Source organism: Notolepis coatsorum, assembly GCF_963971535.1.
Source record: "Notolepis coatsorum genome assembly, chromosome: 7".
Taxonomy (NCBI): domain Eukaryota; kingdom Metazoa; phylum Chordata; class Actinopteri; order Aulopiformes; family Paralepididae; genus Notolepis; species Notolepis coatsorum.
In genome coordinates this window covers 35,018,625-35,043,715 of record NC_140171.1, presented here as the reverse complement: position 1 = coordinate 35,043,715, position 25,091 = coordinate 35,018,625, and the positions used below count along the sequence as shown (strand labels likewise).

At 40.7% G+C, this 25,091-nt stretch overlaps 1 protein-coding gene across 7 annotated transcripts; it reads right to left on the bottom strand.

Moving 5' to 3' along the window:
* Positions 1-874: 874 nt before the first annotated feature.
* On the bottom strand, positions 875-24,853 carry zfyve27 (zinc finger, FYVE domain containing 27). Of its 7 annotated transcripts, none has more exons than XM_084318919.1 (15): positions 24,558-24,853; positions 22,824-23,043; positions 21,670-21,740; positions 16,755-16,941; positions 16,378-16,473; positions 15,346-15,458; positions 14,909-15,033; positions 14,598-14,669; positions 12,752-12,772; positions 10,855-10,905; positions 9,388-9,526; positions 7,445-7,491; positions 7,266-7,347; positions 3,002-3,049; positions 875-2,659 (listed from the first exon to the last, which is right to left on the bottom strand). In XM_084318919.1, the coding sequence occupies exons 2-15, from the start codon at positions 23,033-23,035 to the stop codon at positions 2,589-2,591; spliced, it is 1,335 nt and encodes a 444-aa protein (XP_084175045.1). In that variant the 5' UTR covers positions 23,036-23,043; positions 24,558-24,853; the 3' UTR covers positions 875-2,588. The 7 variants fall into 7 exon arrangements, with proteins under 7 accessions (XP_084175045.1, XP_084175046.1, XP_084175047.1 ...); XM_084318920.1 differs by having other exon boundaries at positions 22,824-23,040; XM_084318921.1 differs by lacking the exon at positions 3,002-3,049.
* Between the last annotated feature and the right edge of the window lie 238 nt (positions 24,854-25,091).

Sequence of the window (25,091 nt, the reverse complement as noted above, 5' to 3'; positions counted from 1 at the left end):
AAAGGTAAAGTTAAGATTTAAAAAGTAAATAAAAATGGAATAACAAGTAAAATATATAGGTATATGAAAATGAGGATTTGTGTACAGTAAAGGTGATGGTGTACAACAGTATTGCACAAATGGAATGAGATATGAGAGTGGGGTGAGAAATAAAATACAACACTATCATACAGTATATGACTGAGTATTTGTGTGTAAAAGTGACAAGTGTATACAACAGTATTTCACATTGGGTATGTAGCAGTCCAGGTTAAATAGCAACAGTCATAATTGATGGTGCATTTTTATGTAAACAGTAAGACGATATGCAAAGTGGAATATTTTAGGTTTATGAGTGGCGAAGCCTGGTGGTAAAAACTGCCCTGGAGTCGTGGTAGTGCAGCCCTGCTCCTGTATCGCCTGCCAGAGAGCAACAATCTGCGTGCTGGGTGGCTGTGGTCCTTGATGATGCTGTGTGCCTGATCACCTAGACCTCTAAGCAGAAGAGCTGTAGTATTGCACTTTGTTTACATTATTTGTTTGGGTCTGAAGTGTGGGTTGGAGTTATTCTTTATTCTTAACATTATTCTTATTATTTTAGTAACTTATTTTCCCTATCATGCTTGGCAGAGCCTGAGGTGTGGCCAGCAATAGCAACCCCTCCCCTATCCCCACTTAAATCCAACCCACACATCAGACCAAAACATAAAAATTGAAACACAGAGCAATACCAAGTGGGGCTCTTTTGCCTAGAGGTCGCTGTTTAAAGGGATTCCAGATTCTACTTAAACACCTTAAATACACACAAAAATCCTCATTATTACACTATTACTAATACATATTTTAATGAAATAATAGTAAATATAATATGGTAAACATGAGTCATTCTCTGATATTCAAATTATCACACAGTTTATTGAGTCAATGATAGCGTTTACATCTATACATTTGTCAAAATATACAGAATTGATAATAAATTCAATTAACTTGCCCTTTCTGGAATTAAAAATGTAATATATTAGGTACAGTAGATTTTTACAGTAACAAGTCCTTCATGATTATGATAAAAGCATATCAACAACTACAATCATCTGTGTCTCAATCATCATAAAACATAACTTTCCCTCTGAAATCCACTCTTTGGAGTTATGGTGTCTCCACAATATATATATATTTCTTTATACAACCATAGTTACCATTACCGTGCAAGCAAACTGCTACATTGGGTTCAGTTTTTGAGATATCAAGGCTCTTTCTATATTAATCAATTCCACTCGAGTGGATAGATGAGCAAAGCACATAAAAAGCACACTTACAACACAAGGGCAGCATCTTGAGAATTTAACATTCCGATGAAGATGTCACAATGGCTACTGGCCATTGAAAGTGGCAGAATTCTAACATTCCAAAAACCGTCCACCTGAAAGGGTTAACCAGCAGAGCTCCCTACTCCCACCAACTGCGGCTGTCCCCTCTTAAGGTACATTCATACCATCCGTGTCCGCGAGGGTTCGCTTGCCCGTAAATGTCACCAATCCGCCCATGTCTGTGAGGTTTGGCACGGAGCCCCATGCTGACGTCCATGCAGAGCCCAAAGTCTGTGAGCACACGGACTAAGCACGGTGATGGTGCATGCTCTAGATCGCTCACTGCTCTGACACTCTGGCAATCAGCCTTCCATCAGTTTACATCATGGAAATGCCTGAGTGAACCTCATATTGTAGTTGATATATGCATTAAAAACAAGGTTCTTTCAGCGAATCTCTTAGCTACATCAATATTGTCAGAACAATATTAAGTAGGTAAATAGGTTAAGTATTTATATGTTGGCTATTGCCCAGCCGGCCACACTGTCGTCCAGGACCCTAACCCTCAATTGTATAAATGGAACCGCAGTGCGTGTCCGCGCAACTGGTACGCAGACGAGGGATGCGGAAAGTATGTCCGATCCTTTAGTCAATTATTAGACCATTAATTGGTCGGTTTGTTCTTAGTCTACCAAGATTTTGTTTAATGATTTGACAAGGTCCTTCTGCATGATTGCATGTTGGGAACACAATTGTCAACAGATAGATTATTCAACAGAATTATCTGTCTATGAATATCTTTAGTGGAGGACAGCCCTACAGCCAACCTTGTGTTTATCAACAACAGTCATAGAGGCTTACTTCTCTCTTCCACCAACACGCAGCAAAGGGAAAAGCCAAGGTCCTTAACTCTTGAATGTCTCTCCAGGATGACAGAGGCTGTTCTGTAGCAAGTCTCACCCAGCAAGAAGCTTGTTTTTGGGGATGCAAAGACCAGTAACTCCCGCTGGTTCTCTATCGTGACTGGAGGGGGTATGGGGGGGTATGGAGTGGTCTACAGTAACATAGTAGGGGTAGCAGTCCTCTCATTTAAGACAAAATTAAGTTAAATAGGGGCACAATTGGATTAGAGGGTCGTTGAGGTCAATACAAGCACTCTCTTCACACACATACTGTATATATATAGGTGCCTTGATTTGAGATCAAGGCTCTCTCAAGGGTCACAGTAGGGCTTCTGAAGGGGCAGTTAATGGTGGGAGGCCATTTTGGGAAACAGGATTGACTGATCTTCTGCGTCTTCTCTCATAGTAACTTGTTGAGGGAGGAGTTACAGGCAGCACAAACACAGACGGTCTCTCTCTGGGCCTCGGGAGCTGAAACGGAGAGTGGAGAGAGAACCCAGATGAGGAGGAAAAAAGTAAACAGAGACGATGTCAAATAAGGGAATTCCCTATCTTCATGCCATTTCATTCCAGGTGACGTACCAGAAAGAAAACAAAAAACATTTTTCTCGAGTTGAGGTTAGGGTTAGGCGTGAGGTCGAAGTAGAGTGAAAATAGGGAGTCCCATCTAATAAGGTTACATCTGATAATCTTCTCATATGAACTATTACAAAAACAATGCCTTCATTAATAGGGGTGGGAGTCTAGAGTCGCGATATTGTAATGTCACGATATTGTAATATCGCAATATTGCGATATACTGCGATTTATTACCTTTTTTCAACTGCAAATTATGTCCCCAACGGAAAACTTTGTCAACATCTGGAATAAAAATATATATACATCATCCGTTTTATCTAATAAGATAACTATTTCAGTCTGTTCACCTCATTCCAATAATTCTTATTGCTGCAAAATGGAATTGTCAAGCAAAAAATAAATATATATATATATATGTTTCTTTTTTTAAATATCGATACTTGCCATTAGTGTATCGATATAATATTGGCACGCATAATATAGCGATATATCGCTGTATCGTTTTTTTCCCCACCCCTATTCATTAATACATTTACAAATCAACATATAAAGTAGGCATGCACCACAAGCCACATAACATGCCAGACATGAAACAATGTCGCTTGATGTTCTGCCTTTTTTCTACACATAGAATGATGTTGGATCTCTCTATCATTTTTGTCCAATGATCAGTGACAAATTATATTGTTGAGTAAAAGTAATGTATTGGAACTGTACCGGTACTGGATAAGGGAGGGGTTGCAATTACTGGACACACCTCCAGCTCTGGAGAGACCACTATAATAAGTTTGTAAATAGCTATATTATCTAACCATAAAGGAAAAGGAAGGAATCTCTGCATGCGTCTGTGGCGCACATATCTTGAGAACCGTTGATCCGATCAACTTCACGCTCAGCAGGAGTATTGCTGAGGATCCAGGGGAGTGCAATGTCGGATTTGGTGCCATTAGGCGAGATGGTGGCGCTACAACAACACACTTTTACGCTTTGGCCTGTAACTTTTTAACCCAATTTTCTTTTACCTGGATACTGTAGTGTGGGTCCAGGCGAATTGATCCACTTAAGCCACACCCGTATGCCTGTCATTTGGCCAGATGGTGGCGCTATAACAACAAACTTTACGCATATCTCGAGAACGGTTCATCCAACTGGCTTTGCGCTAGGGCTTGGCGATAAAACGATAATTATCGCGATATATTTGAATAATCGATATCGATTGATAAAAAAAAATATATAAAAAAAAATAAAATAAAAAAATGTTGTGACCTGCAACAGGGCAGTTTCAGAGACAGTGGACAGACTTGTCTTTCTTGCCTGCAACTTAAAGTAATGGCTTTGCTTGTCCAAATGACAATACTGACCAAATTGAGATTTATTTTTCTCTTGTCCATTTATTTTGTTTGCTTTCTAATTTAAAATACAGTTTGAAACAGTCTGTACACAGTAGCTATGTGTGCTAGCAGAGCTAGTCTCCAGTCGCGAGTCACGGTGCACATGTGCGGTGGTTTGTCCACCAAAAAAGCGCCAAAAGATAGAAAATAAACTAGCAGAGCCAGAACTATTCAACTCCCCTGGAGCCACAGCCAGCAGAGAAGCCTGTTTACTTTCGCTTTCAAACCAGCTGCAGCCTGAGAACTGGGCCCTGTTCCTCGTACCTGGCTAACTGAGTTAGCCGGATAATTTTCAGGATAACTTTGACTTAAGCTAGACCTGTCGGTTCCCCGACGCGCGATTGTCTAAATCACTATGGCAACAGATCAAAACGTTTGAACCTGGTCGAGGGCAGGTGTTCATTCTAGTGTGTTCGTTAGATGGGTGAAATCCTCTTTCAGTGCCTCTGTGCCTGTTTTCTTAGGCAGTTAGCCTCTGGTATGCGTGCCATTAGTGTTAGCCACGCTTCTAGGCCTCTTTTCTTTTGGAAAGAATGATAAAATAATTTCTTTTAATAAAATATCTTTTTATAAAACATTATTTATTTATTTATTTTGACTAAGAGGTTGGCAGTCGACTACGGCTCCTTTCGACCGATTAGTCGACTAATAGGGGTCAGCCCTACTCAGTGGTGCAGTCGTAATATGGGCCAAGGCCAAACGCCATGTGCACGCGCATACATATTCCCTCGCTTGCGCACAGAACAGATGATTATTATGCAATTGTAGTTACAATTTCTTTAATTGAATTAACTTAAACTAGAAAAGTAAATACAAACTAAATTAACAATGTAACTTAGAGTTAGTTTACTGAAGGACAGTTTCCTTCAGACTGAAGCACAACTTGTCTCATCCTTCCAGTCGGGAGATCAAGCAACCCCCCACCTACAAGGCTTGTATTTTGGTTGTCGGTATCCTATTATTATGCAAAGTCTAGGTGATAAGTGCCGGCCGGGGTATACGGCGCGACGAGTAATTTTTGTCTGCCTCAGTGACGTAGCCTAAACGGCGTTTAACCGCGTTTGACCACCACTGCATGCCTGGCCCTACTGATGATGAACAAGAGGGTGATTAACATGACTGGTGTCACTGGTATAAACCAAAGGTTAATCAATTCAATGCATGTATGGATGATGTCCGAAACAGATTAAAACCTGATTGATAGTGAAACTGTATAGCCTCCAACTCGCTCTGTTATTTCGGGGGTCGCACCTTGAAAACTTTGGGAACCATGTATTTATATAGTATATAGATACCTAAGCACATACAGTACAGATATCCTCATAAGTATCTATTCATTCGTATCAATTAGATACTCTTTGGGCTTGTTTTTATCTACTTATTCTGAAAGAGTTGAACTCATTAGATCAGTGGTTCTCAAACTGTGGTACGCGTACCACTAGTGGTACTTCTGGTGGTAATTGAAAACACAAAAAAAAGAAAAAAAAAATATATATATAATTATTATTATTATAATTTTCTTTGCAGTCAGGCCACTGAACTTAGAAGCAGGCCAGGCCAGTGTTTCTAGTTGTGGTGGCGTGATAGTTAGATAACCTAAGTGGGGAACAACCAGGAGATCACTGTGACAGAGAGTAATGCAGTCTAAACAGTCATAAATCTTTTATTCAACTTCAGCCCTGATCATAACCATTTTTATTTTTAGATTTTTTTGTAATGTCAGATCAAAAATGAAATACTCCCACTTTTCTGAAAAGAGTTGTTGTTAGATCTGACATTACAAAAAATCCATCAAAATCTGTGTTGTTGCTAATCATTGACACATGCCTAGCCTGTAATAATCCCCCCCAGAAAAATTTACTTTGCATTTGATATATTGAAAATATTTTACTTTTTGTGTGTTTTTTTTACAATAATTTGTGATGCCATCACACAAACTGGCATTTAAAGGGCTACAATTAGAAAATGTATTGAATATGTTTATTTTTTTTTACAATTATTTGTGATGCCCATCACAAACACTGGAATTTAAAGGGTACAAAAAAATCCTGCACCAGTCTTTGTAACAAAATAATTCCTGGTGGGGGACCCCCACTTAGAAAGTGGCTGGGGCTATATTTCACACGATATTTCCCAGCCTGAATTATTTCCCCAGTCCGGCCCTGCTTATGCGAGTTGTCAATGGACAACAACATGCTGTGTGTGTGTGTGTGTGTGCGTGCATGCATGCGTGCGTGTGAGAGTGTGAGAAGAGTTGCATTGTATGAGTTGTGTGGAAGAGTTTGCTAGTTCTAGTACTACCCCTTTGTACATTGTGTCTGACAAAAGTTAACAATAAATAATGGTATTAGGATTAGCGTTTTTGTGTCTTTTCCCTGGAATTGCTCAGAAGCGGCCGGACTATGTTCATATTCAAAACGGAAAAGTACGGATGAAAAAATTATCTGTTTTTTGCATGTTGACCAGAAGCAGCTCACTGAGACTCGAGGGCGTTATTATACCCATAGCTATACTATAAAATATAGGTTTAGCTCTACAAACTACAACTAAGTTTACATGGGTTTAATGGGCGGCACGGAGGGGGTCACTTCCCGGAAGGGGCGTGGCACTCAATGTGTTAATACTGGCAGTTGTATTGTTGAGGACCCACAGGAGTGCAGTGTCGGATTTGGCCAGATGGTGGTGCATGACTATCCTTAGCATATCTCGAGGACCGAATTCACTTTATGCACATCTCGAGAACCGGTCATCCGATCGACTTCATGCTTGGCAAATGTATTTGTGAGGACCCAAGGGAGTGCAGTGTTGAGTGTGAAGTCAATCCGATGAGCAGATCTCCAGACGTCCGGGTACCCAAGCGACGGGCCTGCTCCAAATAGGACATGCGTTCCGACCTCTCTTGGCAGAGCCGGAGGTGTGGCCAGCAATAGCAACCCCTCCCCTATCCAAACTCAACTCCAACCCACACATCGGACAAAAACAAAGAAAATGTAAGCAAAGTCCAATACCAAGCGGGGGCTCATTTGCCAAGAGCTGGCTGTTTGGTGGCGTTACAGACTCTAGCTTAAAATGGTAAGACAGGAAATGCCTGTTGTTTCTCCTCTTACCTGTAGCCCCCATGCAGGACCGGAGAACCTTGAAGGAGCAGCACCGAGAGCAGAAGCTGTTGCCACAGTTACTGCAGTTCCTCTGAAAGAGCAAGAGAGTGTGAACAGTATACGATCAGAGGAATGTGACATATACTAAATGTCTTGTAATGACGGCTCTAGTAGGTTTTCAATCTCACCCTTTTCTTCAGCACCGAGAAGACAGCATTGCAACTGGAACAGTTGCCTTTGGAGGAGAAAAAAAAGAGGAAAAAAAGGGAAAAGGAAGAGAGAATAACTATTGATCGTATTCACACGGTGACCGTTTTACTCTTAGGGCATGCTCAGGTTGGGATTCCTTTCCACCCAGGGTGGAAGCAGGACATACGGCAGCATTAACAGAAAATAATCAGTTCACATGCTCAACAGCAGTTATCGCTCGAGGTAGTGTGGCAAACCGAAAAATCTACTCGCTGAATTCAACGCTCATTATGTCTTAACACATTGACTGCCGTTCACGTAGATCTACATTTCTGTTGCCTGACGGTTGAGTGCCGGAAACGTAGATCTACGTTTCTGTCACGGTATTTATTTTATTATCTATTGCCATTCATAATTCAGCGGGGAACCTTGTGCATACTGTTCTGAGTGCGTCTGAGCTGGCAGACGGTATTATACTGCCCTCTAACGCCTTCGGCCAGTAATGCACCCCGTTAGAAACGGGTTGGTTTCTTTTCTCTACCGAGCTGCAGCATGGGGGCGGGTACTAAACACTCGGCAAAACACACGCTTATAGGAATGCTTTGGACTACTGACCCCGCCCGCCCGTTGAAGAGCAATGTCCAACAACGTCGGAGGCACGATCGCTGTGGATAACTGGAATGGCGATGAGATTATTGGATTCTTTTTTTTTCATTACTTCAGAGACCAGGTAAGGACACCATATGAAAGCTTGCGTTGATCTGATATTTATTTCTACTGCGATTGAAGCTGTAGTTATAGCTGTTTGGTTGTTTTCCGTTGGGTTGCCGATCTAAATCACATTGCATGCGTGCACGACAAAGGATAATAGTGATGATCTAGCGTTGATTTCAGGAAGATCCGATAATCAGGCGAAAAATTACAACATGTTTACTGAATTACACAAAAACGCTGTTTTCATGTTTTTTCCCTGGAATTTCTCAGAAGCGGCCGGACTATGTTCATATTCAAAGCGGTATAAAACGGAAATGTACGGATGAAAAAATAATCTGTTTTTTGCACGTTGACCAGAAGTAGCTCAATGAGACTCAACGGCGTTATTAGACCGATAGCTATACTATAAAATATAGGTTTAGGTCTACAAAGTAGAACTACGCTTACATGGGGTTAATGGACGGCACGGAAGTGGTCACTTCCCCAGAAGGGGCGTGGCACTCAATGTTTTAAGATTTAATTCAGGTCAAAGTGAAGATTATCTCACATTAGGAATCTTCTTTTTTTCATAATTTCATAAGTGGCCCATGAGTGAAATGGGAATTCTGTTCCCCTGTGACCTACAGTATGTGGAACACTGCTGCGACCCAAATTATGAATGGCCCACTGGATCTGTTAAGTGGTTGACTAAAGGATCGGACATACTATTAGAAGTTAAAGAGCTCTACATTCCAACAGCCATCACTGATATAGATAGATACATTTACTGGTATCCCTTCCCACTTTATCCAATCAGGAGAGAGAACGCTAGATGTACTTATTTCAAGAAATCTTGCTAAGCCAAATTTGCTTACTGCACTGGTAGATTATTTTACTTGTTTCAAGGACACATTTGCTTAAAAAAAAAAACTTGTTTTTATTTCTTATTTTTGTCAGACCAATTTTGGTTCCCTCTCCTGATTGGATAAAGTGGGAAAGGGATACCAGGAAATATATTTTCCATTTACTGCAGAGTGAAGGGACTGGGAGACCCATGATGTTACTGACCAGACACTCTATATCAGTGATGGCTGTCGGAATGTAGAGCTATAATTTTAACATGTAGACCACTTATTTGAACAAAGAATACCACTTACAGCACCTTTAATTCTCATTTGATAAAGATAAAAATATATATTTTTAGGAAGAAGCGTCAGAATGGCGAGTCAGGGGCGAGGGGCAGGCTGACCTGTGGCAGTGGTGGGGTAGCGCTTCCGCAGCTTCTCCGTCAGCTTGGACACCTTGCTGCGGATCGGCTCGCGACTCAGGAGGCCGTTGTCAGAGATGGTGTCGTAGTCCGGAGCCCCCATGGACACGTCATCGTCCTCCTGAGGGAGGGAGAGAGGACGAGTGGGGGAGAGATAGAGACACAAAAGAGAGACACACACAAAAGAGTGAGAGAGATAAGAGATTATTATTTGTATAGCCTAATATCTGTTATGGAAGACTTGTGAGTTCTTGTGAGTTCTTAAATTCCAGGAGACAAAATCCCAAACCCTCATTCGGCACCAAGACTGAGGTGTGGGGGGTATTTCCAGAAGTAGGATTAGCTTATTTAAGTCAAGTCAAGAGTTTTATTTGTCACGGCAGATAACTTTGAACATTTGTCAGAAAATATCATTTTGAAATGTTAATTTGACTAAATTCTTAAAATGATCGGGTATAGCATGTAGTTTTTCATCAAAGTCATCGGTCTAATATCGTAACGATACTTCTTGAAATAGCCTGCTCCTCAGGTCAAGTTAGATGTAATACCCTGTTAGAACAGCAGAGGGAGCTATAATATCAAACAGTCACCACCAGACCATAGGCACAACCATGGGATTAATACTGGATCAAACTAGGGCTGGGCAATAAGGAAAAAGGTAAATATCACGACATTCAGAGGGATTTTTCTCTATATTGATATACAGTTTGTGAAAAAACACTTTCTTCCAAGCATTCATTTAGACCAAGAAATTATGTACCACGACAAGAGGATAAATGATGAATACGGCTACTGTATTGCCCAGCCCTGGGAACGTCAGTGCAGACTCTGTCCAGCTTCTCTCACGTTCCTAGCAGTTGGGTGTTAGTATCTCCAAAGTAAAGTGTTACTGGAACTTTAATACATTTAATACCACTTTGTACCCAATAACCCAGACATGCCATTCCAGTTACAATGGCCCGTTTGTTTACTCGCTCCCAATACAGCGAATGGATGCGTTCATTCATCAGCCATTCATTTAGACATTAGGATCAGAACAGGTGCAAACACGTGCACTGGAAGACAAATGCATTTAGATTAGTCACAGACCATGCATGTATACCCCGACCCACCGTGACAGACCAATTTCTTTCATGCCTTGAAGTTTAGTTGAGTTCTAATAATCTGCATTTATTATTATCATTATTATTTTTAAATATTCACTTAAAACTTAAGAGGTTTATGGAATATGCATGCATGTCAGTGAAACACAGTGATCAATTCCTACACCTGGAAAAATAACAAACCCTGACCAACTGGTAAGATCAATTTCTGGTAACACCGTCAGGTCTGAACTACAGCAGCAGAGTGAGAGGGTCCAAAGAGGGAGGGAGGGAGGGAGGGAGGAGGAGGAGAGGGAGAGACCCAGTCACCCCCGTTACAAATGGGTCGCCAAGGACGACAGGGCACCTTATGCCTCATCCTTTGGAGACCGAGCCGCAATCGGGAGAAAGGCCACACCTGCATAACAAATTCAGTCCGTCAATCAACTAGTCCAACAGACATCTAAAGTGGACATAACACAGCAGAGCGCACAGCCTGTGTTTTTGACAAAGCGTTTCATTCATACAAGCGCACATGACAAAAAGCATCCATGTGTCCATACGTGTGCAGCGGGGTACAAGCTGATGCAGCGAATAACCAAAATCGCCACAAGAAAACATGTTCTCTCTCTTGATCATGATCAGATACGAACGTCACATCCAGGGACTTGCAGGGTGCAGCTAGCTGGGTTGCCGTCATTCCTTCTATATACCGTTAGCGTTATACAAAACGATCCATTCTTACCATTTTACACTCTGCCGACAGTGGCAAGAGTGGCGACAGCCAAGTGTGTTCGAGTCGGCCGAACTAACACCACGACGGGGCCGGCAAGAACACAGAGTAGGAGTTCAGTTTAGGGGCACTGATTGTCTAAATATGAATGGGCTGGTTGAGAGTTTGAGTGGGATAAGACATGTATTGTTCTCTGGAGAACAATACATGTTCTCCATGTCCTCCTACTCGAACCCTGCCCCTGTGTGTGTCTATCTATGAACACCACCTGGTCTGGGTGAGGCTGTATGACATGAGGAGGCTATAGGACAAGAGATCACATGGAGAAAATAATCATAAATTAACTACTATTAATCACTACTCCTACTACATGGAATATTTGTTGAATTTTCAATGGTTATGATAATCCTATGATGTGAATCCAATGATAATCCATGACGGGGTAAACCGCAACATGCAGAGATGAGAAAGGGAGGGAATGTATCTTTGGATGGATGGATGGATGGATAGAGGGAGGTGGTGAAGCCACTTACCACTAAAGCCAGAGGAGTCTCCTTCTCCGGGAGCGGAGCAAGATACAAGAGCAGTGTCACACTACACAGTGTTGTCATGGATACCATCACAGCATACAATAATATACACCCTGACGAGCATATGCACGCACATACGGTACACAAACGCACACACTTTAAAAGCAAAAGAAAGAACCACACATGCAACAAACACCTAATAAGCATGTCACACACAACACATGAGGCAATAGGCCTGTATATGTCAAACAGTTGTCATAGAGCTCCGCAGTCCCGCCCAGTTTGGCGATATAGCACTGGTCCCCTTTTCAGAAAAGAATATATATGCGGCTAATTGGCTAAAAGAGTTATTTCTTTACTCTTAACAAAAGGTTAATCACATTTTAAAATAATTAGTTGAATTGGACTTTTGAAATTATGCCCAACAAATAACCAAAAAAGTTACTTAAATGAACTCATCATCCAGGTACTCACAAAGAACTGTGCTGTCTGAAAGTGAAGGCACGTTGGCTCAAAGTCATCTTTAAAGATGGATTGAATTGTTTTACAAAATGTTAGCGTGATGTGAGTTTATGTCCTTTAGGAGGGCATACAGTAGTAGCCAAGAGGTTTAAAGCTGAAAACAACGTGGCACTAAATCCAGTTAATGTGTAACTTCGCAACTCCGTGCAGACGTGCCATACTAGAATTATAGAGAAGCTACTCTGCACGAGAGTTCTGGGGATCATAGCTCTCTTGCTTTGGTAATTATACGTTTTGAATTTGATTAAACACAGTGGTGTGTATATTATGGCTTTTGTATCACAGATATGTTAAAGGTTAGTCCATAAAATCATAGAGGGCGACTGAAAAAAGCCCAATGGAAAATGTGTATGTTCTGGTTGTTTTCAGGGACCAGCAAGGAAAAGCGGTGGAGTCAACTGCGGAGCTCTATTGAAAAACCCCAGCTTCATAGTATCAATGTAGTTCCCCCCTCTCAAACAGAAGGGGGCAGCACTCACCTGCAGGGAAACATTAGGCTCCTGAGTTCAGAGGGCAGGAGAAAAAGAACAGGAAGCAAGTCGTCAGCAGAGGAAGTTGTAACAAAGGTCGTAAGGTGCTCTTTGAAAGTAGCAGTGGCCACTGCTCACGACAAACTGAAACCAGCCTCTGGGTCCCAGAAACAGAAGCTATAGAATGGGTATTACAGTTGGAGCAGTCTGTTAAACTCACTCCTAAAAATTCCCTTTGTCCAAATCAAGTGTGCGCTTTCGATTGGGTTCGATCGTTAGCACTGCTGCCTTTCATGCTGGCAGGCCCAGGACTTGTGGTTTGAGATGCAGGTGGAGATACGGGTTTAAGGGATGTGAAAGTCCTCGCTAGCATGAGTGACAACCAGTAACACTGGAACCAATCAGCATACATGTTCCGACTCTAGCTGCTAGATCCAGGACCTGGAAGCTTGTTTTCAATGTATTCAACATATGTGGGGGAGCAGCTCAATGTCTCTCCACATCCTCATGGATGTTTAGGCTGTGGTCAGACATCTTTACTACCACTGACAACTTGGGAGTGCATCAAGCATCCCGCTCACTAGTCCTCCTATAATAACTCTTTAATTGTCACTAAGTGACAGAGCAACAGCTGCAAAAGAGTATAAAAAAAATACTTCAGATATTTTGAGTATATGCATGATGTGAACGTTGTGCATTACATACTTTATCGTCTAATTGTGGACCTATAATAAGCCCTACTTGGTTCAAAAATCATCTATACACTTTAATTTTTTTTAACTCACTGCTAATTATGTATATTTCTTAATATAGTATGTGCACAGATTAAATAAATCCAAATCCATGTAATATGTCCTTCTGTTATAATTACCCATATAAGACTATCAGAAGGTACCAGAAATATGTCTGCTATTTCCATCCCATCCAATCTGCTGTTATAAAGGAGAGATGGAAGGAACCAAGGAAACATTAATCAGTATAATAGGCCATATCATTATTACATCCCCAGTAATCTGTCTCCATAGAATCCTCATTAAATAAAGATTGTGTGAAAGGGTGGAAATCACCAGAGACCCTGCAATACGATATTATCACGATACCAGAGTCACGGTATTGTAATATCACAATATTGCGATATATTGCGATTTATTATTGCAAATTATGTCCCCAATGGAAAACATTGTTAACATCTGCAATAAATATATATACATATCACAATATATAGCTGGATAAAGGCCCTGAAGGATAAAATAATTCAGGAGTACAGTTTTGAGTAAAACTTCAAACATTTATTTTCTCTTTTCTTTTTTCTCTTAAAGAAAAAGAAAAAAATTATATCTTGCAGCATATTTAAAAATTGTCTTTCTTATATTAAAGTATATTTCGTTTTTAAGGATTTTTTAAAGGATAGGCAAAAATAAGCATGTGCTTCAGCCTATTCCTTTTTTTGGTCATTGAGTTTGGATTTTGTGTGTGAGCTTACTTTGAATATGTACATTTGTGATTTTTTTTCTTTTTTTCTTTTCCTTTTGAAAGTCCACACATGTGTTTTTGATTTATCTGTAAACAAAGACCGAAAATAAAACTATTCATCATCATCATCATAAATGTTTCCCCCACCCCTAATTGTGTGTCACCTATGTGCTTTTCACTGCATAGCGTGGAAGTGCCAGCTTCTGCTGAAAGGTATTTGCTTTGACCAATCAAAGTTGAGTGGTTGGGGCATTTTGGCCAGCTGTGCACTAATCTGTTACTTTAACAAGACAAAAGGGAGGAGAGCATCAAATATCAGTGAAATAGAGCAGCAGAATATACAGACTGATGACTGGGCGAGCGAAGGTTGCAGTAGTCATACCTCAATGGCGTCTTTAAACTCGTCATCAGGCTCCGCCTCCTCAGCTTCCTCCACACTACCTGGGGATAGGTCCTACACAAGCGGACCCGCGCACATGCACACACACAAACATGATTCTTACACTGTTATACACATATGGGATAGCAGGGCATAAGCCAGATAAGCAGCTTACAGTGCAGCGATGACCTCTGTGTAAATGTACATCATCATGCTCCATCAAGCATCGCTCCACCACTTCCTCCCACCCACCCACCCGCTCCCCTCCTCCTATCCCCCCCACCCATCTCTTAGGTGCTCCTCTTCCCACTCACCTCCACGCTGGTGGGCGTGGGGGTTCTGTCCAGCAGGCCGCCGTGCTCCTGGTCCGAGCGCTCCATCTCTCCCTCTGACACCTGGGACTGGCCCGGCTGAAACAGTTCCCTGAGCTCCAACACGACTGGGGACACGGGAGAGATGGAGAGTTGGGTTACAGATACATTCTAAACCTTTCTCTGGCCTCCTACATAGGAGAGGATACCTACTCAAGTGTGCGTGTGCACACACAGAATGGAAAACTTTGAACATGTGCTTAATCCCCCCTACCCATGTTAAATATTTAAATAAAGGTTACATTTATATAAAAAAAAAAAAAAAAAAAAAAAAAAAAAAAAAAAACGTTGCTTTTGTGGTTCACACACAGTGAAGCTGTGATAATCGGCAGCAGCAGACCCCCGCCCGGCCCCCCTGCCATCTGATCGGTTGAACCAACCTTTGCCGAAGTCTCTGTTCCACAGGAAGAGGGCACTGTTGAGGCCGACCAGCACCCAGCCAACAGGAACCGCGTACAGCAGACACATCAGTAGTAACAGACCCCCATAGAACCTGGAGAGGAGGATGAGGGCACATTTATGCACATGTACTGGGATTGCCCACCAGTTAAGATATTCTGGAAAGAAGTGTCCCAGCAATTATCAAAGTTTTTAATTCTGAATATACCTGTACACCCCTCTGTATTCCTGTTGAATGATGTTTTTGAGTTTGCAGTCCCTATACAGCTAAAGAGATTAGTTTTATCAGGTATCACAGCGGCTAAAAAACTGATAGCATCACGATGGTTTCAACCGGAAAAAATGTGTAGGAAGGTTTGGAATCTTACATATCTCGATGTGATTTATCTAGAAATATCTACAGCAAGGATTTTAGGAGTCAGTGAATCCAAAATTGCAATGTGGTTAGAAGTGGTGGAGAGAATAAAAGCTAGCATATGAATTGTAGTGCCTGGAAAGGAGCGAATGATAATAGATGGATTATCCAAATGGGGGTCCGGGGGGGGGGGGGGGGGGGGGGAGCGAGTGAGAGCATAATATGTAGGGTATTAGATAGCAAGTATTAGGTATATTTCTTGTATAACACATTTATTCAAATGGTGATTTAATTGGAGGTGTACTGTTAATTAATGCTAGTATATCTAATTTTATGTTGTTATGTTTATGTTTATGTGTATGTTTAAAAAAAAATATATATATATATATATAAAAAAAAAGAACCTGGAGAGGAACATTACAAAGGTAACATCACACACGATATATCGGAATAAGTATATATACCAACAGTAAGAACATTACAGATTTGTGTGCATGCGTATGTGTGTGTATCTAAAGGCCCTCATCTCAGTATAGGACCTTGTAGACAAGACTGTGTTTGTGTGTGTGTGGGGGGGGGGGTTAGGGTTACAGAATGCATGCGAGTCTATGTAATGTCCCCATATTTTACATAAAAAAACATGTGTGTGTGTGTGTACCTAGAGGACCTGTAGTGACTATCCCAGTACAGGACCTTGTAGACAGACTGTGCTGACTGGCAGGAAGTGGTCAGCATGTCATCCAGCTGCTTCAACCTGTAGAAGACAAAGACAACACGAGGCAGGTTTATACTAATTACATGAACAACATGGACACACATGGGTTCAGTATGGGTGCCTCCATTGTGTTTGTATAACAACTGAAAGGTCCTTTTTGTGTTGAGCAAGTTTCATCAACTCGAGTCCATGAAACTGATTCAAAACACATTGGCTAATTTGTATGTATGGGTGTCGATCTGAAAGCAGATTTTGAGGGTTTCATGCACAGTCAAAACACTAGCACCAAGATAACACACACACTAGAGTGTCAGTCTTACAGGTCTTTGACTTCCAACATGGCTTCCTGCTTGGTGAGGTGCACCGTGTCCAGGTCTCTGCGATGCACAGCGTGGTACCGCCTCCTCTGGAGCTCCGTCTCCGACGCCCCGCCCCCGCACCTGTCCTGCAGGTAACCCAGGGCAGCGGGCGCCGACACTCCCAACGCACATACACAGAACCAACCAACTGATACCACAGAGAGAGAGAGAGAGAGAGAGAGAGAGAGAGAGAGGGTGTATGGGGTTAATTGTGTGTATGTATACGGAGATAAAAAAAATTATCTTTGATTTTTTTAGTATAGAACTTGCTGATGTTAGGGCTGTCTTAAATACTTTGAAGCTTCGTTCGATGGGCATGGGATTCGAATATGAAAATAAAATTCGATTATAAAAAATATATATATATATGATTTATTTTTTGTGCAAAATAAACTCTGCCTTTCTTTGTTAACTACAACAAGCAATGCTGTTTGTTATTTAAGATGAGGTCGGACTCGGCACTGACAGATGTGTTCATTGTGCTGCTTTTATAAAGCCTCAAATGACGGCTTACAATATTTCATGAAAGCAAAGTGTTTTGTTTGTCTAAGATTTTAAAAGGTTTAAACTTTACAGCACTGACAAAGTTGAACAAAGTGCTGTACAAGTCCCACAACATAATATATATTTTTTTAAATAATAATATTTAAAATAATAAAAATTCATTTTTTTTTTTAAATCAGGAAATCTTTAAAATTCAAAGGTCAGCCCTAGGTAATATGATTGCAACTTTCACATTTCATCAATGCCGTTTACAAACAATACAAGAATAAAATAGCCAATCAAATCCACGAAATACATGTTTTTGTTTTGATGTTGCATATTGTCAGTCCTAAAAAGGATTTAAATAGAAAGTAAATAGGATGAAATTTCAGATGGAAAACAGATCAGTGACAAAACAACACCAAAGCTTAAAGGACTAGTTATTTCCAGACTGGGCCTCTAAAGCCTAAAAGAATAAAATAATAGTTCAGACCTTTGGAACCCTAGATCTATATCTTACTTACCAATGATGATGAGTCCTTTCTAATCAGTATGAGTTCCTCATACTCACTCCCGTTAGTTAACCACAAACCAATGCAATGCAAACCACAGTCAATGTGGTCAAGCTCCCGTCTGTACAAGCTGACTGAGGACACCCGACATGTACTTTGTGTGCACTGTGGAGCAGATTTCAGTTGTATGCAGTCAGCTTGTGCAGACAGGAGCTTGATCCCATGCACCTTGCATTGGTTTGTGACTAACTATCAAGTTTAAAGTTCAAGCCTGTATTTATTTGTCACGTATAAAGTACATGTACATTACACAGTGAAATGCTTGGTTCTGTATGAGCCCCTGAGAATGTGCTTCATACAAACTAAAGTACAACCTAAGTACAATGAAGTAAAAATGAAGACAATGAGGTACACTTTTTTTAGGGCAAGGTGCAAATGCAAATAAGGTATGGATGTAATGCAAAACTCTTTAATAAATAGATAAATATGATGTAGTGTTAAAGTGTCTAAAGTGAGTGTTACGGTGAGTGTTTGTTTAAAGTGTGTGCATGTGGATGTGTGTGCAATGGGTGTAGATGGATGGGTTGGAAACTATGTGGAAAACATATTAGACAATTCCGTTTTCTAAGCAGAATATATACTCGGAACTATTTTTTGCCGAACCACTGCTGTCTGGGCGCAGTGATTTCACATCACCAGTGCTACTTTCTAACGTCGAGGCCAGTGTTTACATTTTAGTTTCATTCAAAGGATCCGAACGGATTGAAGCTATGGCAACTTGCTCTGAACATAGATTCCAACACACCAATGGAAATAATCAAGAACATGCATGTTTGCTCAGAGCATTATGCACAAGATGACTATTATGAAAAAAGATTAAAATGCTACCTAGATACAGAACCATGGCGACGTTTTCTGAAGGATCCATCCATCGGAGAAAGTGACACTGGCAACCATGACTATGGTACGTTTTCATTTATGTTTTTAGATGGAAGGCTGTATTCCATCTGTCTAACGTTAGCGAATATTGTGAGATTGATGAATAGGACATAACTTTGCTGGACTATCCTAGTATAATCCTCAGCGGTCCCTGCATCCCTTTTGATTGCTACTTTTGCTTGCTGACTGGCGTTGCATAATAAACAAGACTAACATTACGCTACTCGTAAATTGGCTAACCTATTTTGTTTACTCAGGAGTTCAGGTCATATGAACAGGTCTATGACTAAAGAAGAGCATAAAAGTGTCTTCATTGTTTAGCCACAGTTTCTATAGGCTACTATCACCAAGCCTGCTTTCACCCCAGGCATTACAGAGCACTGCTCGATCTAACTAGCTATACCAAGATGCAAACCGAATTTGCCTGGTGCCATTACCTTTCCTTTAATCTACTGTATTTCAATAATTTTATCTAATATGGTATTATTGTTTTCATATGCTGTTGAATGTGTGTTGGATCAGCTGTAATGAATTGCATTCCAAATATATTGCCTTCATGTATGTATTATGAATAATATTTTTTTTTTATCCATGCTCTGTCATTTATCAATTAGGGTGAAGTCCAGCAGGATCCACCAGAAGTCTACCACATTCAACACCTCAGAAGAGCCTACTGCAGAGTTCAGACTCCCACTCACTGTGCAGCCGAATAGTCCTGAGCAGACAGCCACCCGCAGAAACCCATCTATTGCCCTGGCACCCAGCTGGACACCCAAAGTGCCTTCAACACTTTTTCAACTCATAAGTGGGGAATACTTGTGTTCTATTGTTTCACCGCTTAATGTAAAATAAATGACAGCATTTCTCAGTTTTGAGTTATCTTATTTATTAAAGCTAATCTGCCATGTGTAGGCATAATCATTTGAGTTGTACAGTGAAATGTCTATAATCACAGATAATAGCGTATAGTCATAAAACAAATTGAACATTTATATAAATAATCTAGAAGGTATTGTACTAAACTGCCATGTGTATTACAAGTTCTATGGTCACATGTAACGTTTTGTGAACAAAGAGATGTAAGAAGAACACAAAACTGTAATCAAACATTTATTTGTGTGATTAGGTCTCTCTAGGTCAGGATGTGTTACACAAGCTTAGTATGTATCCACAAAGTGTGTGATCAAGACTAATGGTAAGTATCAACAAATAAGATAAGATAAGATATTCCTTTATTGATCCCCTTGGGGAAATTCAGGCATCATAGCAGCATGGGGGAGGGGAGGTACAGGTACATGGTGAAAGTAGAAGACATGATACAGGTCATAAAATTATAGTGCAGTGGGGAAGTAAAAAATTAAATAGGCAGTGTAAACAATATAACAAACTCTGCAGATGTGCAGATGAGGGTATTAGGGCTGCATGATTTTGGGAAATAATCTAATTGCGATTTTTCTGACAGATATTGCGATTGCGATTAAATTTGCGATTATAATTATGATTTGTTTTAAGCAGCCCCACAGAGGTTTATTGTAAAATGCGGCTTGAAAATGTTTCTTTTTACCTGGGAATCGATACCGGTACCCAACGGTACCATTTTTTCTGTACTTTACTCTCCCTCTCTGAAGTCTAAACTTCACAACACACAATCTAAAACCTGTTACCTCCCTCTCCCAAACCGATCTTGTATCTCAATGGGACTTCCTGGTTAAATAAATTAAAAGGGAAAAAAATAAAAAATAAAGATTTGCGATTTTTTATTTTATTTTTGCAATTTGCGAATTGCATCATTCCAAATCGCGATAATGGCACCAGGCAAGGTAATGGCACCAGGCAAATTCAGTTTGCATCTTGGTATAGCTAGTTAGATCGAGCAGTGCTCTGTAATGCCTGGGGTGAAAGCAGGCTTGGTGATAGTAGCCTATAGAAACTGTGGCTAAACAATGAAGACACTTTTATGCTATTTTCTTTGGTCATAGACCTGTTCATATGACCTGAACTCCTGAGTAAACAAAATAAGTTAGCCAATTTAGAAGTAGCCTAATGTTAGTCTTGTTTATTATGTAACGCCAGTCAGCAAGCGAAAGTAGCAATCAAAAGGGATGCAGGGACCGCTGAGGATTATACTAGGATAGTCCAGCAAAGTTACGTCCTATTCATCAATCTCACAATATTCGCTAACGTTAGACAAATGGAATACAGCCTTCCATCTAAAAACATAAATGAAAACTTACCAGTCATGGTTGCCAGTGTCACTTTCTCCGATGGATGGGATGGCCATATCCTTCAGAAAACGTCGCCATGGTTCTATATCTAGGTCGCATTTTTTCATAATAGTCATCTTGTACAAAATGCTCTGAGCAAACACACACGTTCTTGATTATTTCAATTGATGTGTTGGAATCAATGTTCAGAGCAAGTAGCCATAGGTTCAGATCCTTTGAATGAAACGATAATGTAAACACTGGCCTCGACATTAGAAAGTAGCACTGGTGACATGAAATCACTGCGCCCGGACAGGAGTGGTTCGGCAAAAAGAAATTCCGAATATATATCTGCTTAGAAAACGGAAATGTCTAATACATTTTTTTTATTTCTCCATGTGGTAAATTCACAGGTCACAACATGTTTACAGGAACGTTTTGGAGTTGTATTTTGAGTGTATTTGGAGTGAGTGAGTTGAGTCTTGGGAACTAGGCTACCCTGGCACACCTACCACACCTGAATGCCGCTAAGCTAGGCTAATGGTGCGGGCGTTCCCGACGCCTAAATGCATGCACAGAGATGAAAAAGGTATGTATCTTCTTGTCTAACTCCAGGGTAGATGGCAAATAAGCTCATTTCCCAAAATGTTGGAGTGTACCTTTAACAATCAACATTGGTAAGTAGCAAATAGGGCCAGGGTTCCAAAAATCTGAACTATCCCATAACGACCTCCTTACCTTCACTGACTGTGAGGAAGAATATGTTGAGAAGTACACAGACCAGCAGAGAGCACAGTGGTATCCTCCACCTTAGAGAGAGAGAGAGAGAGAGACCACACTAGGTAAAGATCTGCATATTGGCTTTGTCTGAGACAGAACAGGATCATCGTCTGAATCTTGCAATGAACAACTGCACATGTGGCTGTCAATATACACAGCAATGTTGTCAAAACTTTTTAAACTACAGTACGGCAGCGATGTTAGGCCCGTCACAATAACTTCCTTTTTTTTAACGTTGCGACAATATATTGTCCCAGAAATAACTGCGATAAACAATATTATTGTAATTTTAAGACCATGTTATGCAAACTGATATGATGATAAAATAACACGACAGGTCACTTTATTGTGCCTCAACCAAAGTGTGTCTTTCGGGGCTCCAGGTTGCAAGCGAAATGGTTGCATATGCAACCTTTTTTAGGGAAGTGCAGTTCATATTTGATTTAGTGGCACTCGCCATGAGTGAAATTGAATGGTTTACTACAGCCTATAATAACATTCCATGCCTCCCTGACTGGAATAGGTAATCCTCAGTCGAGGAAACAGTGGGGATCAGAGGTCAAACAGCTCATACATTGTGAAAGCTATTGCCTACTCAACCCACTCAAGCAAGCAAGGGCCAGAATTAAGCGGTCTACAGCCAATTCTTTTAAAAAGCAAAATAAGGGGCGAGGAGAGAGAAGAGAATGATGAGGGGGAGAGAGAAGCGCAGTCACTGAAGAGTGCAGATCATGGAGGGAGGGCGGGCAGTTCTGGCACATGTGACTTTTTACTATAGTCTCATCCCCTCCCGACTCGTTGAGTCTGATGCGTGACCCAAAACACTGAGTCTCTCCTGACTGCTTTTCAGCACTTAAGATGACAATTCTCTTAAACTGTAAAGAAACACGCATGTAAACAGAATGGGCAATATTGATCGAGTTCATGTCCATATATTGTACAACAAGTCAATAACGTAATTATCTTAACAGGCCAAGGCGATGTGCTCCAGTTCCACATAATCCAGACAAATGTTTATTGTTGTTATGACAGCTGCTGCTAGACCACTAAATTACTCAAAATGCCCATCAACAAACAAACACACACCCACACATACACACAGAGCATCTCACCCAAGCAGGAAGCGGGTCAGTTCGACTGCATCTGTAACCGGCTCCAGAAACAACGCCATTCTCTTATAGGACACCACCATGTTGAGGAGGTCAAAGGTCGGGGTGGAGAGGTCTGGGGACCCGGGGGTCTCTTTGGAGGACATGCGTACCAGCTCTCCCCGCTCGCCTGCACCCTGTGTGGGGTCTTGGGACACCCCTGCACTATGGATCATCCTGCCTGCTGTTCAGTCATGGAAAGGAGAAAAGGAATGGGGGGGGGGGGGTAATGTGTAACGTAACCTTTTCAAGATAATCCCATTACTAGGGAAACAGCTTGGGCCCCAGTGTATTTCCTGTCAGCTACTGTATTTAGCAAACACTACAACAGGAAATACATTGGAGCCAAAATAACAGGCGTGTAAACGAGTTTGAGTAAATTGGGTTTCGTGTTAAACATTTAAATATCAGTGCCTACAGCCAAAATGTTGAGTCAGGGAATTTAGCCAAAGTTAAATGAAGAATGGTCATTGGTTTGTAAGTCTATAAAAAAGAATGTGAAGATTGCACACTTCTCTTGCAGTTGAAAAATGTTTATTTTGACTAGGGGTGGGCGGTATAACGGTTGAACCGGTATACTACTGGTAGAAATCCGTGCCAAGGTAGAGATTTGACTACCAAAGGTACCGGTAGAACTGCATGTATTGTAACCTGCATTAATTTGTACGGCTTTGCAATACAATTACATCTCTGATCTACAACCGAATATGATTGGAACGACCAGATACGAGGGAGCATTGAAAAAACCACCACAATGCATGCTTTTTATTGCCATTCTCTGAGTAGTGTTGATGATTGATGACAAGCATATCACTGTAAGCCCCACAGCAGTGTTAACTCATGGATGATTACTGTGTGTAGTCTATGTTGTAGGATGTCATCTGGTAACGTTAGAGAGATTTGTATTGTCGTGTTGAGGAAAGATAATTAGAATGTGAAATGGACAGATTGTGCGCACGGCAGACCACTTGGAACCACGTTAAGTAAAAGAGAAAAATGTCTTGTACTGCTAATAAAGAATTGTATATTATTATAAGAAAAACAAATATACAGTACAACAGTGATATGGTTGTTGGGCCTGGTTCAGGTTGAGAATTTGGTATTTTTAAAATATTGTATTCACTTGGTATCACTTCCGGCTTATTTTGTGCAGACAGGGTGGATATGTTAAGCTTGGGAAGAGCAATACAATAGCTTATACAAATAACATACAAAAAATTATAATAATGTTAAATTTTACAAATATATGTGGTGTCACTAGAGTGGATGTGCCTTTTCTTAAAAGAGGCAGATTCCCCAATTTGACAGGATGGACAATAATTTAAGGGACAAATACTAATTCTATACTCAATAAATACACTTAAAGTTGGGTAATGGACTGCACTTGTATAGTGTAATATATGATAGAGTAATATATTAGTATCAAAATAATAATATGAAAACAAACGTTTAAAATGTGATGTGCATGGGACATAGCAAAATATGAATGAATTCGTATACAAAACTGAATACAATCTAAAAACACATTCACATGAATGTTTATGTTAAGTTAACATGGCAAATTAATTATTACGATATTTACAGTACAAATACATTTTCTTAACTGCAAGAGAAGTGTGCGATCTTCACCAAGAAGATTTGGTAAGATACCAAAATCAAATGTAGCGTGTCATTTAAAAGAAATAATAATAACATTACCTGACAGGAATACAGGCAAAGCCCCAGGCAGTGTCCAACGATGAAGACCAAAGCTAGGCGCAGCTAGCTAGCTAGTCCACTCGATAGCATCTGCCAGGAGCAGGAAGATCAAGATTCCCAAATCACTAACTCAACTCGCCTCGCCCGCCTTCATGACAATGCGCGGAAGTCCTGCATTCACATTTGCTTTACAAATGTATGATGTTTGCAAATTCGAGAATGTCCTGCACACAAAATTGATCGAAATGAAGTATTAAGTTGTAGAGACTAGTAGCTAGTACCACACTAGCTCTACTGCGACTGTACTTCCGTAGACTGTACTTCCGCAATGATGGGTTCAGGCTGGCTAATGGATTGCGGAACCATCAAACATGTTCGATCTAGTCCAGAGTCGATTCCAGGCAGATGCCATTTGATTGATTGATTGATTGATTGATTGATTGATTGATTGATTGATTGATTGATTGATTGAAAATTGTATTAACAGATTGCAGAATGGGTACAATACAGTACAGCTCAATACACACAATTGTT

Coding starts and splice junctions, on each gene's coding strand:
- zfyve27 (XM_084318919.1), bottom strand. CDS start 23,035: ATGATCCATAGTGCAGGGGTGTCCCAAGACCCCACACAGGGTGCAGGC. Junction 15,034..15,345: donor GAACAGAGACTTCGGCAAAG/GTTGGTTCAACC, acceptor CCGTGTCCCCAG/TCGTGTTGGAGCTCAGGGAA. Junction 2,660..3,001: donor TAATTTGCAGTTGAAAAAAG/GTAATAAATCGC, acceptor TCTCCGTTTCAG/CTCCCGAGGCCCAGAGAGAG.